General features: G+C 36.8%; 1 protein-coding gene across 1 annotated transcript; it reads left to right on the top strand.

Annotated features, from left to right (window-relative positions):
• The first annotated feature begins 10,801 nt into the window (after nt 1-10,801).
• LOC106378021 lies at nt 10,802-14,498 on the top strand. The gene is made up of 6 exons (XM_048748832.1): nt 10,802-10,830; nt 10,922-12,545; nt 12,627-13,252; nt 13,337-13,624; nt 13,695-13,800; nt 13,884-14,498. The coding sequence occupies exons 1-6, from the start codon at nt 10,802-10,804 to the stop codon at nt 14,496-14,498; spliced, it is 3,288 nt and encodes a 1,095-aa protein (XP_048604789.1).
• Nucleotides 14,499-18,213: the final 3,715 nt, after the last annotated feature.

Here is an 18,213-nt window from a genome sequence, read left to right as displayed (position 1 = left end):
ACAGTGGTTGTAGAGAAGGTCTCTCTAAATTGTCGTTGGCTGCTAGAATGATGAATATTAAAACTGATCACAATGTACCTGAAAGTTGCATGCATGAATGGGCAGACTTGTTTAAAGAATATTTGCCGGAAGACAGTGTGTCTGATGATTCTTATTATGAGATTCAGAAACTGGTTTATAGTCTTGGGTTGCCTTCGGAGATGATAGACGTTTGCATCGACAATTGCATGATCTACTGGGGAGATGATGAGAAGTTAGAAGAATGTCGATTCTGCAAGAAGCCACGATTCAAGCAGCAAGGACGAGGACGTAATAGGGTACCGTACCAAAGGATGTGGTACCTACCTATTACAGACAAATTAAAAAGATTGTACCAATCTGAGCAGACTACCAGAGGGATGAGATGGCATGCCGAGCATACTCAGACAGATGGTGAGATGACTCATCCATCAGATGCAAGAGCCTGGAAACATGTTAACAAAGTACATCCAAAATTCGCAGGCAATAGCCGGAATGTGTATCTCGGATTATGCACATATGGATTTAGTCCATTCGGAATGTCAAGGAGACAATATTCATTGTGGCCAGTCTTTTTTACGCCATACAACCTGCCACCGGAGATGTGCCTGCAACGGGAATTGCTATTCTTGACCATATTAATACCTGGTCCGAACCATCCAAAAATGTCTCTTGATGTTTTCCTACAACCACTGATAAAAGAGTTGAAGGATTTGTGGTCAACAGGGGTGAGGACGTATGACTGCTCAACGAAGACGAATTTTACGATACGAGCGAAGCTTTTGTGGACCATAAGTGACTTTCCTGCCTATGGAATGTTGTCTGGATGGACTACACATGGGAGATTAGCTTGTCCTTATTGTAATGGAACGAGATATGCATTTCAACTGAAGAATGGTAGGAAGACAAGTTGGTTCGATTGTCACCGTCGATTTCTTCCCATTGGCCATCCATATCGAAGAAACAAGAAATTGTTTAGGCACAATAGGGTTGTGAGAGACACTCCTCCTCCATATCTAACTGGAGAACAAATTGAAGCGCAAATCGGTTACTACAGAGCTAACGAAACAGTTCATTGTGGTGGTAATTGGAATGTCCCCGGTAATATGCATGATTTTTATGGTGTTCGACACAACTGGCAAAAGAAGAGTCTATTTTGGGAGTTTCCATATTGGAAGGATCATCTTCTGCGCCACAACCTTGATGTGATGCATATAGAGAAGAATTTCTTTGAGAACATCATGAATACAATATTGAATGTCCCAGGGAAGACAAAAGATAACATAAAATCGTGGTTGGACTTGCCGGATATTTGCTCAAGAAGTGAGTTACATATAAAAAGCAATGGACGAGTTTCGGTTCCGATATTCAGATTGTCTTTAGAAAAAAGTCGGTGTTGTTCAACTAGGTGGCATCAGAAGTGAAGTTCCCCGATGGGTATGTTTCAAATCTCTCTAGATGTGTTGAAAAGTGTCAAATGTTCTCCGGGATGAAGAGTCATGATTGTCATGTCTTTATGCAACGACTACTTCCCTTTGCATTTGCGGAGCTACTTCCAACAAACGTACATGAAGCACTTGCAGGTAGTATATTATAACGCATTAATTTTATAATGGTTTAGTTTGCAATAGTATATGACTACTAATGTGTTTAATTGTTTTTGGAATATTCAAGGCATTGGCACATTTTTCAGGGATCTGACATACACACTCTAAAAGAAGAAGTCGTGGAACAACTTCACGAGAACATTCCCATCTTATTGTGCAACTTGGAGAAGATATTTCCTCCGGGATTTTTTGACGTCATAGAGCATCTAGTTGTCCACCTCCCATATGAGGCATTGCTTCGTGGACCTGTACATTACGGATGGATGTATCAGTATGAGCGAGCCATGAAATATTTGAAGGGAAAAGCAAAAAACCTCGCAAAAGTTGAAGGTTCTATAATTGCTGGAAGTTTGACGGAAGAAACTTCTCACTTCACATCGTACTACTTTGCGTCAAAATTAGGTACCCGAAAAAGAGCTCCAGGAAGATATGATGATGGTGGTGTGGCGCCAACATATGCAGTTGCTGGTGTTCCAGACATCTTTAGCCAGATGGAGCGAATCGGTGGGAAATCGACAGAGGTTTGGTGGTCGAGTGAAGAAGACGCTCATAGTGCACACACCTATATTCTACTCAATTGCGAGGATCCATTGATGCGTTATTTTGGAAGGTAACATATTTTATGGAAACTTCTAAACACATATAAGTATAAATTATATAATTTCCAAAGATTAATTAATATAAAATGTGATTTTACAGCCTATTTGTTTCTCGAGGCGAAGAAACATTCTCAGGTATATCCACAAGTGACTTAGACAGAAGGAAAGATCAACACTTTATTAAGTGGTTGAAGAATCAGGTATTAACTCAAACTCTTAATTTTTGCAGGTTGATCGATCAAACTCTTTTTTCATACATGATCTGTATTTCAACGTTCTCTTTATTTTTGCAGGTTGATTATGACGACAACGAAGATTACCCTACGTGGTTTCACGAAGTAATTCAACCTTCACTTGCAAAGGTGACCACATCACAGATGTATTTCACACGAGGCTATACTTTTCACACATATGAGTATGGTAGACAGCGGACGACCAGTAACTATGGAATATATGTGAAAGGCGAAACTGATTTCTACGGGATCTTGCAGGAGATTATTGAAGGGGGATTCCCAGGGTTATTGAAGCTGAAATGCGTCATCTTCAAATGTGAATGGTTTGACCCCGTCGTCAACATATGTGTTCGGTTTTAAAATTCGGTGTAGTTGATGTCAATGGTGGACGAATGTACAACAAATTCTTTTTTTTGTATACATGATCTGTATGATTAATTTCTACGTTGTCTTTATTTTTGCAGGCACAACAAATTCGAGCCTTTCATCTTAGCTTCACAAGCATACCAAGTTAGCTTCCTTCCATACCCTCGGATAAGAGAATCGGGAATAAATTGGTTAGCCGTGATCAAAGTTACACCTCGTGGATGAATCATCAGTGGAGAAGAACCACCATTGCAAGAAGAACAGATAAATGGAAGTCGAGGAACATGAACAACAAATTGATGACATCCTTCTCATTGATCCGCATAATCATGAGTACGAAGATCTTACCGACGATGCCACGGACGAAGATGTTGAAGACGAGTTTAATGAAAATGATGATGTTTATAGTAATGATGAGAATGTCGATGTATCCGAATGATGTATTTGTTTTTAATATGATTGATTTTCAGACTTAATGCATGTGATTTGATGGATTTAATCATGAAAATCTATTTATATACTTTGATTTTGTGTAAGGTAATGGGGGGTTTGAATTAGAAAGAAGAGATTGAGATTATAAGTTAAGAAATTGTGGTTTTAGAATTTGAGGTTTGAAATGGAAAGAAGAGATTGAGGTTAATAGGAAGATGGGTTTGGGGTTTGGAATATATGAAGCAGAAGATAAGGAAGATGGGGTTTGGGTTTTCGGATTTTAGAGATTTAAACATAATCCTCGTTATTTCCTCGTAAACTAACGAGGAACTTACGACGAATCCTAAAAATAAAGAACGCGGGACTCGTTAATTCCACGTAAGCAGAATTCGTCGTAAATACCTCGTAATAGAAAAACGCGGGCCTTTGTATTTCTTCGTAAATAAAAACATGGGCCTTGTTATTTCCTCGTAAATTAACGAGGACGTTACGAGGAAACAAAACGCGGGTCTTGCTAATTCCTCGTAAAAAAAACACGGGCCTCGCGAGTTCCTCGTAACTTTACGAGAAAATTACGACGATTACTAATTTCTTATATATACACGCAAGCTTCTCACTTCCATTTCTTCTCCACTTCCTCTCTCTTTCGTAGCAATGGTACGTACTCTCTCTATTTCCTCTCCAATTTGATTAGTTTAGGGTAGATTAGGTGGTTAGTGTAGGGAATTTAGATAGGTTTACGGATTTTATGTTAATTAGTGTTGATTAGGTGGTTAATGTAGGGAATTTAGCTAGATTTATAGAATTTGTTAATCATAGAATTTGTTAATTACTGTTGATGTTAATTTTAAAAATTAATTTTTTTTTTCCAGACGGTTTGAAAGAACAGACTTACTCCCCATTATAGAGAAATGTTCGGTGAGCCTGGTAGTCGTTTAGACCAATCTTCTTCAGCTCCCGGTTCTTCGGGTCCTGAGACTGTCCCCGAGACTCAGTCTTCTCAGAGAATCTCTTGGTCGCCTCCTTCTGGTGAACCATCGATTCCTCGATTCGTTGCACCACCGGCTCCTCATGCTCATGTCCCAGAGGTGCCTCCTCTTGTGCCTCCTCCGATGCCGGCCGGGATTCATCCTGATTTGATGGTGCCGCCGAGTGCTCCTTACTCGCAGTACCATGTCGAGGACCTTCTCGCTCAGCCAGGCAGAGAAGGTTTATCAGTCCTAGACCCCGACCGACCGGACGGAACTTTGTGGTACTTTACATTTTTTTAAAAATTCTTTTTAACTTCTTTTGTAACAATAATAAATAATTTATACTTTAAATTTGTTTTTTCAGGTTTGGGGTTGACAGATGTGTTGCTCGGAACGTAACCGAGACGATCAAAGGTTCAAAAAGCCACATCCGAACTGGAAAAAGACGCCGATCTACGTCAGAAAGACGTGGTTCAAAATTTTCGATGTAAGTTACTATTAATTAATTATATATACTTTAATTTTTTATGTTTTAGATTTTTTTCTTTTTTTAAACTAATTCTTAATTTAATTTTTTCTGTTACAGCAAAAATGTCATTGGGCCATGGGGGTCAATGAGAAGGTGAAGAAATCATTTAACACGAAGGCGAAAGCTCGCTTGTTGGACACGGTCTCCAACTGGAAGGGTGACAGGATCGTGAAGGGGTATGAGCGTAGCAAACCCCCTGAGCTCACCACGGATGTGTGGGATGGCCTCATCCGTTATTGGCGGGATCCTGACTCCATTAGAGTCGTCGAATCTTGCTCTGACTCCCGTCAGACGGTAGATGAGCACGGCCACAGGCCGATGCTTCACTCTACGGGTCAAAAACCCCACGCCAGTGTCCGTCTGGATATGGTAATTAAATATTTAATTTAATTAATTTATATATAAATATATATATTCTAACCTTTTTAAATGTTTTTTAGGCCAAAGAGACGGGAGAACTCCCGTCTCTTTTGTAACTTTACGAGAGGACCCACAAGAACAAGGCGGGCCAATTTCTCGATGCTAGGTCCGAGCAGATCTTCAACGACTTGGTTGGTCGGGTTGAAGACCGCCAGACCCAGCTGACCCAGCAGTCCACCGACGGATTACCCATCACCTTATCCACACTTGAAGTGGATAGGATTTACGAGGAGGTAAATGTTTTTAAATTTTAAATTTTTTTATTACTCATTTAATTTAACTTTAACTTTTTACTAACAATATTTATTTTTTGTTTTTAAGGTTGTCCCTAAGAAAAAGGGATGTACGTTGGGGATTGGTTCCGTCTAACGATGTTCCCAGAGCGACATCGTCTTATGGTCAAAGACGGGTTGATGAAGTCACACAGCTGCGTAACGAGTTGGACTCGACGCGATCTGCGTTCACAGCTCGTATGGGTGGAGTCGCGGGCCTCTTGGACGTTGTAGCGGCCTCAAATCCGGAATAGGAGTCCTTGTTGAGGAACATGCGACGACAAAATCCCATTCCAGGCGAGTCATCCGGCACACATGACGAGGCGGATGTAGAGCGGATGAGTGAGGAATTCTACCGGGCGATGAACAACCCTTAGTTCTTTTTTTTCTTTTCGTTGGTTGTATTATAAATTCAAAACTTCTTTATGTATAAAATATTTTCTATTTACATTTATTTTTAAATTATATTTTTTAATTCTGGAAACTAAAAAATCAAAGTTAATTCGTAGCTAAATTTCGACTACATTACGTGGAAAGTTTACGAGGAAGTTACGAGGAAAACTTTTACGTCAACACTACAAGGAAAGCTTAAAGAGTATTTTACGTGGAAAGGTTTACGTGTAATTTACGAGGAATTACTTTCGAGGTATTTACGAGGAAATGTAGCATCCTCCTTACGTGGAAAGGTTACGTGGTTTTTACGACGCATACTTTTCTTCGTCTTTACGACGAAATGTGTTTCCCGCTAGTTTACGATGAATTGGCGAGGAAAAATGGGTTACAACGAACGAATACCGACGAAACTTGTTTCCTCGCTAATTCCTCTTAAAACCTATTTTACGACGAACTTACTACGAATTTCGCCATCGTTAATGTTGTGTTTTCTTGTAGTGAAATAATTTAGTCTTGATTTTTATTCCTAAAAAGCTTTAATGAAATATCATGACATGATTTCAATCACCTTCTTTTGAGTTTGTTCGAAGAATGAAAGATTTGATCATTCGTCTAATATTTGTTTCTCCCTAACATCCTATCTAGCTATTATAATTGTAATAATGAATGATTTGAACTATTTATTATAACTTTTTTGGTTTATCATTTGATAAATCAAACAGTTATTAGTTTATACATAGTTTACATATACAAAAATGATTAATTATTATATCTATACATATATTATCGGTATACTCTTAAGTAAATAAAACTCAAAAGTGTTGTTTAATAAAATAAGTAATTTATTTTGTTTTTCTGGAATTAGATGATTTTTATATCGAACTGGTGAATATATACTAGACAAATATTTATATTTGAGTCTACACTTATATTCAATAACAGATTGGTATATGTGATTTGAACACTAACCTGTGAATAGAGTTTGCCAATGATTTTCTTCAAAAAAATTGATTTTTAGATATCTATCTCGAGTGGAACTAATTTTTACAAATGTTCATCTTTTTAAATTGACACTTATATAATTCGCCGAATTCACAAAAGAAAAAAAATCATATAAGTGAAACAGAAACGAGAAAAAAAACATAATTTTATAGAGGTAGAAAATAAAATCACTTATGAAGAGTCAATAGTAAACAAATCGAGAGCATAAAACCTAATTCTCTTTCGTCATTTTACAGTCGACGTTGCATATCTTGTTTTGGTGAATTGTGTCAACCGCAAAATTTAATATCTTTTTGTGCATATAAAATCTTAAAAATAATTAAAATGAGTTGTAATACATTCACTCTTGAACAATGATGATACAGTTAAGAGATTAATATTTGTATTTGTCATTTTACGATCGATAAAAAGTGTAGTATTGCAAAATGTTAAAACAATTTAATGACCAAACATTGTTACAAAAAATTCATTCCGCGCATGCACGCGGATTATCATCTAGTTATTTATATGAACAACAAGTTTGCTTGTGTAAGCTTTCATCATGAGCTTGTAACAAACACAGACAATTTGTTTGTTAAGTTAAACTAGCTTTTGACCCGCGCGGGCGCGCGGGTTTTGTTTTTCATAATTATGTGTTTTTATTTTTTGACAATACCATCAATTTAATTAGTTAAATTCTTGTTATAGATTCATAGGTTATTAAGTTTTGACATTGGTGTGTGTCTTGTTCAATGTGTTTAACCTCTATTTTTAAACTATAAGATTGTTTTTTGCATTGTGCTTATATTCATTTTATTGGTACAATAAACATTAAAGTGTCAAATATTAGAGTTTGTATTATACTTGTGAGTTTTTATTTAATTATATTATAAATATTTTGATGTAAAGTTTTGAATGCAAAGTTAAAATTTGAAATAGAGATTTTTTAAAAACAAATACATTATTTACACAAAAACATAAATAAAATAGTAAAATGTTTTATTTTTCATAATTACATGTTTTTAAATTTTTGACAATGCCATAAATTTAATTGTTTAAATTCTTGTTATAGATTCATAGGTTATTAAGTTTTGACATTGGTGTGTCTTGTTCAATGTGTTTAACCTTCATTTATAAACTATGAGATTCTTTTTTATTGTGCTCATATTCATTTTATTTGGTAAAATAAACATTAAAATGTCAAATATTAGAGTTTTAATAATACTTGTGAGTTTTTATTTAATTATACTATAAATATTTTGATGAAAAGTTGAATATAAAGTTCAAATTTGAAATAGAGATTTTTTTTAAACAAATACATTACTTAGACAAAAACATAAATAAAATAGTAAAAGGCAAGTATACAAAAAAAAAACATTCAAAAATAAGTACAGCTTGTTGAAAATTTAATTTAGTAAGCCTAATTTAATTAAGTGACTTGGGCCATTTTGTTATGATTAAAAATTTGGTACATCATAATTTACAATTACTTTGTGGATCTTTATATAATAGACCCAAGCCCATATATTGTTTTTTCTGGGAAAAAAACAGAAACATATTTCCTTGCTATTGATTACTTAGAAAGTGCTGTGGGGATAATGACGTGATTTTGGATTTATTTTTTCTTTTTTCTTACCGGCAATAGAAGTTTTATTAATGTGTTGAGTCAATTATATCATAATTGGACCAAGGCCCAAAACGAAAACACAAATACATTCATGTCTTCGTAGGAAGCAAGATGGACACGTCACCGACCGCTTCGAACAGTCTTCGACTCCGAAGATCACCACCGTCAATGTCCACCTTTCAAATCTCATGCATCTGAATCTTGAACCAAAACTCTGCCCGTTTCACCTTTGTCGTCTTAATCTTCCTCTTCATCGGTTATGCTCAGCTGCTAGAGAAGCGCATCCCCTCTTCACCAGAAAACCACCGCGAGGATATTAAGACAGCCCAATCAGGACTGACGGCAAAGGGATATCTCTGATATTACTCCCTAGAAACATAAGAGATTCACCAAGAAAAGTAAGAGAAGGAATAAAATCAATTGAAACCGGTGAGACAACATTAAATCCAATCTAAGATCTGGATTGAAAATCAGTCTTAACCGAGAGCAATATATTACAAACAAAACCCATCCCGAAAGACTGAAACTTAAGTAAAAAAAAAAAAACTGAAACTTTATTTAATCAACTTCAACCGATGAAAGAAATATAAACTTGAAGGAATTGATCGGAATATTGAAAATCACAACATAAAGTCGATCATAGATCAAAATATAAAACAAAAACAAAACAGTCTCGCCATGGTCGGAAGAAATTCCGATGTGCCAGAAATCGCTCTCTCTTTTAAAGATGGAGATGTGATCAGAGAGAAAGAGGCGACTCGTATCCCGTGATTTGATTTTAGGTTTAAAATACACGTAATTTAAGGTGAGATAACGTCAATTTATTTTAGTTGGTTTAAGAAAAATCTAAAACGACAGTTTAATAGGTCAGTGGCATTCTTTAGTAATTATTTAGGAAAACTCAGGACTAAGTACTAAATGTACTAATGTTTTAATAGTTTAGATAGGAATTTGCAAAAGTGTTTAGAAAAACTGATAAAACTTCTACAAAATTTTCAAAATTTAGAAGTTTATAATTCACTATATTATGACAAAATTATATATTTTTACGGTAGGAAAAGGTGTTTAGGATTTTAAAGTGGTCGGAGAGATGAAAATAGGTTAAAAAAATGTTATTTTAATGAGAATGAATGAGTGTTGATCAAAAAAAATTGAATGAGATTAGAGATATTATCATGGTAGAGCAATCATTACCGTAGGTTCTCACTCAATATCTCTTCATTTAACTAAAATAAATTTATTAAAAAGAAGGAAATAGACAAGTGAAAAATTCTCGTATCAAAATTTTAATTTGAAATGAATTTGTGAGACATTTGTTAGAGCCTCAATTTCCATGTGGCATCTATCAATTAATTCACTTAATATAATAAAATAAAAGTAATATATAATTAAAATATTAGTATTTTCCAAAATGTGGTTGCTCTTAAAGCATGATTATTTGAGGATTCTTAAGGTGAGGTTCTTAACGGAATATAAGAACCTGGTTCTTAACTTCACTACAAAAAAATGGGCTTTAATAGCATATCAGAATAGCGTTTTTTACGATTATGCTATGTTTTCGATACCCGTGTTTTAAACATAGCGTTTTCCTTTTACGAGACGCTATGTTCGAATGTCGACTTAAAAAAATTAAAATAAACGTACGGTTTTGAAGGAGATGCTTATGTATTATAGCAAAGAAACATAAAAACTGTTATCTTTAGTTAGCGCGGTAATGCCCGCGACACTTAGAAATTTTTTGACTCCTAAAATCAATTAAGCTCCAAATAAAAATAGAAACCCCCAAAAATTAGGGTTCTCCCATCTCTCATTTGTGTCTCCCCCATTTCCTCCATTCGATCGATAATCTGAAACCAAAACCTCTCATTTCTCTGAATCTAGCTCACATCAAATCTCACTCTCAATTATCAAGCTCTTTACTTATCTCATCCAGAATCGGCAAAATCACGTCCCCTCTGATCGAAATCAATCTCCAATCAATCGAAGGTGAACTCGGGTTTTCTCACATTGTCTCCAATTCCGATTGTTAACCGTTTATCTCTTTCGTAGTAGTGATTTAATTGCATGTTTAATTGATTCGTTTTTGTGCTCTCTGTTGCAGGGAGATATCGTTCCAGAGTTTTCGATTAAGGTATCGTTTTTGTGCTCTTTAGGTTTCTCGATGAAGATTATAATTTGCTGGGTTTATTAACACCGTTGTCTTCTTTTGTAGCTAGGTCAAATCAAAGTTCAAGAAATCTATCAGGTAAAATTAGTAACAAAACAATTCCATTTAAGAACTCTCGTTCTGTTTTGTTCTTTGTGGGTTGATAAAGTTAATCTCTTGTATGTAAACTTGGTTTGGCGCTGAAACATGGATAAATCTTGGGTTTGGTTACCAAGGTATTAACTTCACTTCACACTCTTTTAATTTCTCGTTTTGTATATCTCATTATGCTAAACTGTTTATCTCTCACTTGTGGTAACTCGACAGGAATAGCCTTGAGTATGAGAAAGGAGCCAGTGACTTTGTGTCTTCTTCATCGAGCTGTTTAGGTGTTCCAGCTGAAATGTTCTGCCCTTGTGTTGATTGCCGCAATGTCTGCCATCAGTCTAGTGATACAGTTTTCGAGCATCTTGTGATTAGAGGGATGGATCCGAAGTACAAGATTTGTAAATTCTGGTCTAAACACGGAGATATAAGGCCTGATAAGCCATGTGATATCAACTTGTCTGAGAATGAGGCGTATGAGTTGTTTAGAACAACTTTCATGGCAAGTGAAGACCATCAGTCAGCTCAGCAGGAGAGTGCAGAGGTGTTTGCGGGTATTGACAGACCAGAAGAAGCTGAGTTCAGAAAAAAATTGGAGGATGCAGAAACTCCGTTGTACTCTCAGTGTGCTAAATACACGAAGGTTGCTGCGATCATGGGACTCTACAAGATTAAGGTCAAAAGTGGGATGTCTGAGAGCTATTTTGATCAGTTATTGGCGTTAATTCATGACATGCTTCCGAAGGAGAATGTGCTACCTAAGTCTACAGATGAGGTTAAGAAATTTCTGAAACAGTTTGGGTTTGGGTATGATGTCATCCACGCCTGCAAGAACGACTGTATCTTGTACAGGAAGAAGTATGAGGATTCGGTCAGCTGTCCAAGATGCAGTGAATCAAGATGGGAGAAGGATAAGCATACTGGTGAAGAGAAGAAAGGGATTCCGGCTAAGGTGCTTAGGTATTTTCCGATAAAAGACAGGTTCAGAAGAATGTTTAGATCAAAGCGTTTTGCGGAGGACTTGTGTTGGCATTCCTCAAATACTTCTACCGATGGAACTATGCAACATCCAGTGGATTCAGTGACGTGGGGTCAGATTAACAGCAAATGGCCGGAGTTTGCTGCTGAAGCAAGAAACCTAAGACTAGGTATCTCTACTGATGGCATGAATCCGTTCTCCATCCAGAACACCAAGTATAGCACATGGCCTGTTCTCTTAGTCAACTACAACATGGGTCCGACTCAGTGCATGAAATCCGAGAACATTATGTTGACAATGTTGATACCTGGCCCAACCGCACCAAGCAACAACATTGACGTCTATCTCCAGCCACTGATAGAGGACCTGAAGAGTTTGTGGACAGAAGGTATGGCAGTGTATGATTCGTTTAAGAAGGAGAGTTTCAATCTTAGAGCTATGTTGATGTGGAGTATCACCGACTATCCTGGTTTAGGTACATTAGCTGGCTGTAAAGTGAAGGGGAAGCAAGCCTGTAATGTCTGTGGCAAGGATACACCGCATAGGTGGCTAAAGTTTAGTCGCAAACACGTTTACATGGGGAACAGGAAGCGTCTCATGCCTAATCATCCTTATAGAAGAAGGAAAAGATGGTTTGACAACACGGTGGAACTTGGTACTGCAAATAGGATTCAGAGTGGTGCTGAAATTTGTGATAGTCTTAGGGATTTTAAAAACGACTTTGGGAAAAAGTTAAGTAAGAAGAGTAAGCGAAAAAGGACAACAGGAGATGAGGATGATGTTGTTTCAGCTGACGAGTACGAAGAAGATGATGATCTCTGGAGGTGGAAGAAAAAATCAATTTTCTTTGACTTACCTTATTGGAAGGTATGTTTTTCTTTCAACATTTTACTTCTCGTGTTTATTTAGAATAATTTTTCTCATACATACTTGTAAAATATATGGCAGGATATGCCTGTTAGGCATAACATAGATGTTATGCACGTGGAGAAGAATGTCTCTGATGCATTGCTATCTATTCTGATGCATAGTGGGAAATCAAAGGATGGCCTCAAAGCAAGAAAAGATTTAGAAGACATGGGTATTAGAAGCAACTTGCATACTGAAGTTAGGGGAAAGAAGACTTACTTGCCTCCAGCTGCGTATTGGCTTTCTAAGGAAGAAAAAAAGAAATTTTGCAGAAGGTTATCCAACTTCAGAGGCCCTGATGGTTACTGTGCCAATATCTCCAACTGTGTCTCACTGGATCCTCCCTCTATTGGCGGCATGAAGTCACATGACCATCATGTTCTAATGCAGAATCTGTTACCGGTTGCGTTGAGAGGTCTACTTCCACGAGGTCCTCGTCTTGCAGTGACTCGGATATGCAATTACTTCAACAGACTGTGTCAACGCATCATTGATCCAGAAAAGATTATTAAACTAGAAGAAGAAATTGTGGAGACAATGTGTCAGCTAGAGAGATACTTTCCTCCATCTCTGTTTGATATCATGTTTCATCTTCCACTCCATCTAGCAAGAGAAGCACGCTTGGGTGGCCCTGTACACTTCAGGTGGATGTATCCCTTTGAGAGGTAATCTTCCACTGCATCTAGCAACACAAATCACTGCTACTATATGTATATGGTACTGACGATATCTTATATTTTCATTCTTAGGTATATGAAGACACTAAAAGCTTTTGTCAAGAATTTTGCAAGACCAGAAGCTTGTATGGCCGAGGGTTATTTGGCTGGTGAATGCCTTGCATTTTGTATGGAGTTCCTGCAGAAATCAGTTCCAGTTGAAGAAGCATTGACAAGAAACGAAGATGTTGAGACGACTCAGAATGTTCTTGAAGGCCGAACGCTGCATAAAGCAAAAGAAGTGAGTCTTACTGACAAAGAGAGAGATGTTGCTCACCGGTATATCCTCATGAATACTGCAGTGATCGACCATTATGTTCAGTAAGTTAAAACTCCAAAGATTGTTACATGTGTTTTTATCTTCTCTCACACTAACTTAATCAATATACAGGATGCATTTAGAAGAACTTCAAAATACGGATGTAAGATGTGCAAAAAATGAAACCATCTTATGGAAGTATCATACAGAAAGGTTTTCACAGTGGATTAAAGAGAAGGTATTATTAATTTTTTTTTTGTATTAATAATTCTGTATGTATATGTTCTGATATGTATATGTTCTGATATGTTTCCTTTTCAGATACCAAATAACTCCAAGGACCATTCGCAAAGGCTGAGATGGCTTGCTTTTGGACCAAGAAATATTGCTCACACCTACAAGGGATTTGTAGTTAATGGCTATCGATACCGTACAGATGATATGCAGAGGAAGACACAGAACAGTGGAGTAGCATATGAAGCCTTTTCGATGTGCAGAGCTAGTGCCAAAGATTCGAGGCAACAGGCTGATATAGTAACATACTATGGCGTGATAAAGGAGATCATTTTGCTTGACTATCACATGTTTCAAGTGCCTCTGTTTAAGTGCAGCTGGGCTCATAAAGGTAGAGGACTTAAAGAGGAAGACGGTTTCACACTAGTGAATCTCCATATGAACCAGTCAACATTTGCAAACGATCCGTACATTATGCCTTCGCAAGCTAAACAAGTGTTCTATTCTAGAGAGGAAGATAGCTCTCCTTGGTATGTAGTGATGAGAGCACCACCACGAGGGTATCATGAGTTAAAGACAGAAGAAGAGATTTGTTCTGCAACGTTAGCAGTCCAACCTGAAGAAGATATGGCAGATCAATCATCCGATGACGAGAGTTTTTGTGTTAGGAATGACTGTGAGGGTCAACTAATATATGAATAATGATGAGTTTGTTTTTCTTTCAGGTAATTTGGTGCAATGAATTCCAAAGCTGTTACAGAGAAGTGTCGTCGCAGTAAACGCCAAGCAGGTCTTGATGTTAGTCCTGAGGTTTCCTTAGTTCAGAAAAAACCCAAGAAAAATGCTACGATCCCGACCCTGGACGAAGACTATCATTCAGAAGAAGAAACAGATCATCAGGAAGTGGAAGAAACAGAACCTGAAAAAGTCGATGAAACTGGACCTGAAGATATGGGAGTTCAAGATGCTACCCCAGAGACAGAAGATGAAGGTGTGGATCCTGAAGATGTTACACAAGCAGAGAGAGATGTTAATGAAGATGACGACAATGAAACACAACCACCATCACAACAAGAACAATTCAGTACTCAGTCGGAGCCACAGAGACAGACACAGACAGAGCAGTCCGATAACACAGTCAAGAAGACTAGAGGGCCAACAAAAATGTGCAAAGTAGCTAAGCATATAGAGGACAAGGTCGACGTGGAGTTTAATGCTCTAGGTGAGCATGTTGGTCGTGGATCAGTTACACTCTCCTCTTTCCTAGGTCCTTTCTTGAGAGAGCATGTCCCAGTACTTCTAGATGACTGGAGACATCTCGATGAGAAAACAAAAGACGCTTTGTGGGAGGAAATTCAGGTTAAGTTATTCAAACTCTTTCATATCTGATTAATGTAGTAAGCCTTTTACTAACTTCAAAATCTTTAACAGGGAAGATTCAACTTGAAAGAAGAATGGCAAAAAGATGTTGTTTTTAAGCAGATGGGTTGTTTGTGGAGGGCCTCTAAATCCAGACTGTCTTCGAAAGTCAGAGCTACCAAAAACAAGGCTCAACTACAGATAATTAAGCCCAGCAACATACAATCTGCGACTGCATGGAACAACTGGGTTAAAGGAAGATGTACCACAGCTTTTAAGGTAATATAGTAAGTTGATTGATTAGAGTCTGTGTATATTAATATTAATTGACTGAAATTGTAATGTGCTTGTTTAGGAACAAAGTGATAAATACAGGGAACTCAGGAAGGGACAAATTCCTCATACCACTAGCCGTAAAGGGATGATTCGACTTGCAGATGAGATGGTATGTTTGTAATTTCCAAACCTTTGGAATTAGAAATAACTTCAATTGCTGACAACAAATTCATATAAATTGTAGAGGAAAAACAGTAGTGATCCTAGAAAGGTAACTAGAACAAAGGTTTGGGTCGCTGGTCACACGCATTCTGATGGAAGACCTGTGAGTCAAGAATTTGCAGAAACAATAGTAAGATGATTTTATTTCGTAGATTTAAATTTACTTGCAAGTTTGTTAGTATGAGGAGACTTTACAACAGTCGTTATATATGTTAATACAGGAGAAGATTAAGAGAATTGACAGTGAAATGGGGTCAAGTTCAGATAATGTCGGTGAAGATGCTGTCACGCAGGTGCTAGGAAAGGATAAACCAGGAAGAATTAGGGGGATGGGGAGAGGGGTTACTGCAACCAAGTTGGCATTCTTACATGCTAGAGACTCCCATGTTCAGAAGCTTCAAGATACACAAGCAGAACTAATCAACAAGATTGAAGATTTGCAAAATGTGGTCAAAGACTTAGCCGGCCAAAAGGTAAGTTCCTTACAATAGAGTTTTGACTATATAGCCTTTTAAGTGCTATCTGGTTTTAAGAATCTTGTTTATTTCTGTCTGTGTTAGGAAAAAAACGATTATCGTTCTAGTTATGAAGTAAGTGATATTAGCAAGGGATTAATAAGGTGCCAACTACTTGATTGGGTTTCAAATGATGATGTCGTTGTTGCTGAAGGAGAATACCACTCTAGTGAACCCTATTATAAGATTGGTCGAATTCCATTGGGTCCAAATGCGGCTGCTGTAGTAGTGAAGTCTGTCTCAGTAGAAAAATCATCTATATGGAGACCTACATCAACTTGTGCTAGGCTTGCTCAGGCGGTTGGAGTGAAAATTGCATGGCCAGCTTATAAGATAATCCTGGACGATGATATTGACTTATCAAGCAATGGTAACATCAACGGATCAGATGTAATTATATATTGTTAAGATCTTCCCTAATATACATTGAATACATGACTACTTAAATTTATCTTTTTTAATGATTCAGCCTACTGATGCGTCCTTTGGAAAAGTTCAAATCTTTGACTACTGGAAATCAGAAAAAGAATTAATTTCTGAGGGTGTATTGTTGTCGACTGATCCTGTTGAACTAGTGAACCAAGTACCGCTAGGACCGAATGCTGCAATTCTTAGAGTGGATTTGGTTGTGAAATCTGATGCTTTTATTTGGAGACCTACTCCTCAAATGACCAAGATGGGTGATGCCCTACATGGGAAAATTGCATGGCCTATCGATAAAATACTACTACCTGATGAAGATTCACCAAAAGAATCAAACAAGAATTCAATTCAGGTATGTTTCTGAAACATCTTATTTATTACTTAACTAAAGTAGTGTGATTCTTGTTGGTATATGAATTTCTGTTAAGATGATAGTTGGATTCAACGATGATTGTGTTGATTGTCTTTGTTACTGTCTTTCGTTGTAGAGTGGTAGTAACAGTAGTGGTTGTAGCAGCAAAGGTGGTAAACAGAAGTGCGCTCTCTTGGACTGTAATAACTCTGGACAGAGAGTGGCTTTAGGTCGTGTGTTCTCAACTGATCCAGCAGAGAAGGTGCATTTCGTCCCTTTAGGTCTCAATGCTTCTAAGGTTTGGGTAGAGGTTTCCGAGTACGATGGGGCACGAGTGTGGAGGCCAAACTCAGAAATTGAATTCATTGGTGATGCAGTTGGAAGCACGGTGGCTTGGCCAAATGACAAGCTTGTTTTATTGTAAGAAAGATCCGATGGTTTTGAACTTGTTATGCTATTATGCTAGTTGCAGCACACTTTGAACTACCAATGTTGATTTCTTTACTTTTGTAATATTTGACAAGAATGTTTTAATGTTGAATCTTTGAAGTTTATGTTTCATAATATAATGTCTGACAAAAAAAAATCGAGTCTATATAAAAATAAATAAATATATATAAATTATAAAATGAAATATGTAAATATTATAATTATTTAAATATACTATATAATAGCATCAATATTAGCTGCTATAATTTCTAAATAATATATATAGCAGGAACTATTAATTGCTATATATGAATTAAAAATAACTTCTCGAAAACGCTGTTAATAATATAACTAATAACATTAATGACGCGCTATTACATAGGTTACTATTGCAAATACAAAAGCGCTATCGATTCCGAAGAAACGATAGCACCGCAAAAAAGTGTTATCTAATGTGCCATACCTACTATGACGGGCGATGATACAGCGTTCTTTAAACCGCTGTTAAATCGTTAGATAACGTTTTTCGTCCGCTAGTAAAGCCCATTTTTCTTGTAGTGCTTTTAACTAAAAAAGGTAAGAACCGACTCTTAAATAAGAGTTTTAAGAGATGGTTCTTAGTTTTTTTAGTTAAAAATTAAGAGACGGGTTCTTATATTCCGCTAAGAACCCCACCCTAAGAACCTCCTAATAATCATGCTCTTAGTATCATAAAATCCATTAATCCATGAAACTATCTAAAACACACAAACCAGCTAATATTAGCCCAAACCATAAACTTGTGATCAATAAAGTGGTAGTTCATAAATAGATTAATCTCTCTTGAAAGGACAAAGGCGAC

Source organism: Brassica napus, chromosome C2, assembly GCF_020379485.1.
Source record: "Brassica napus cultivar Da-Ae chromosome C2, Da-Ae, whole genome shotgun sequence".
NCBI lineage: Eukaryota > Viridiplantae > Streptophyta > Magnoliopsida > Brassicales > Brassicaceae > Brassica > Brassica napus.
This window is presented reverse-complemented; position numbering and strand designations above follow the sequence as displayed.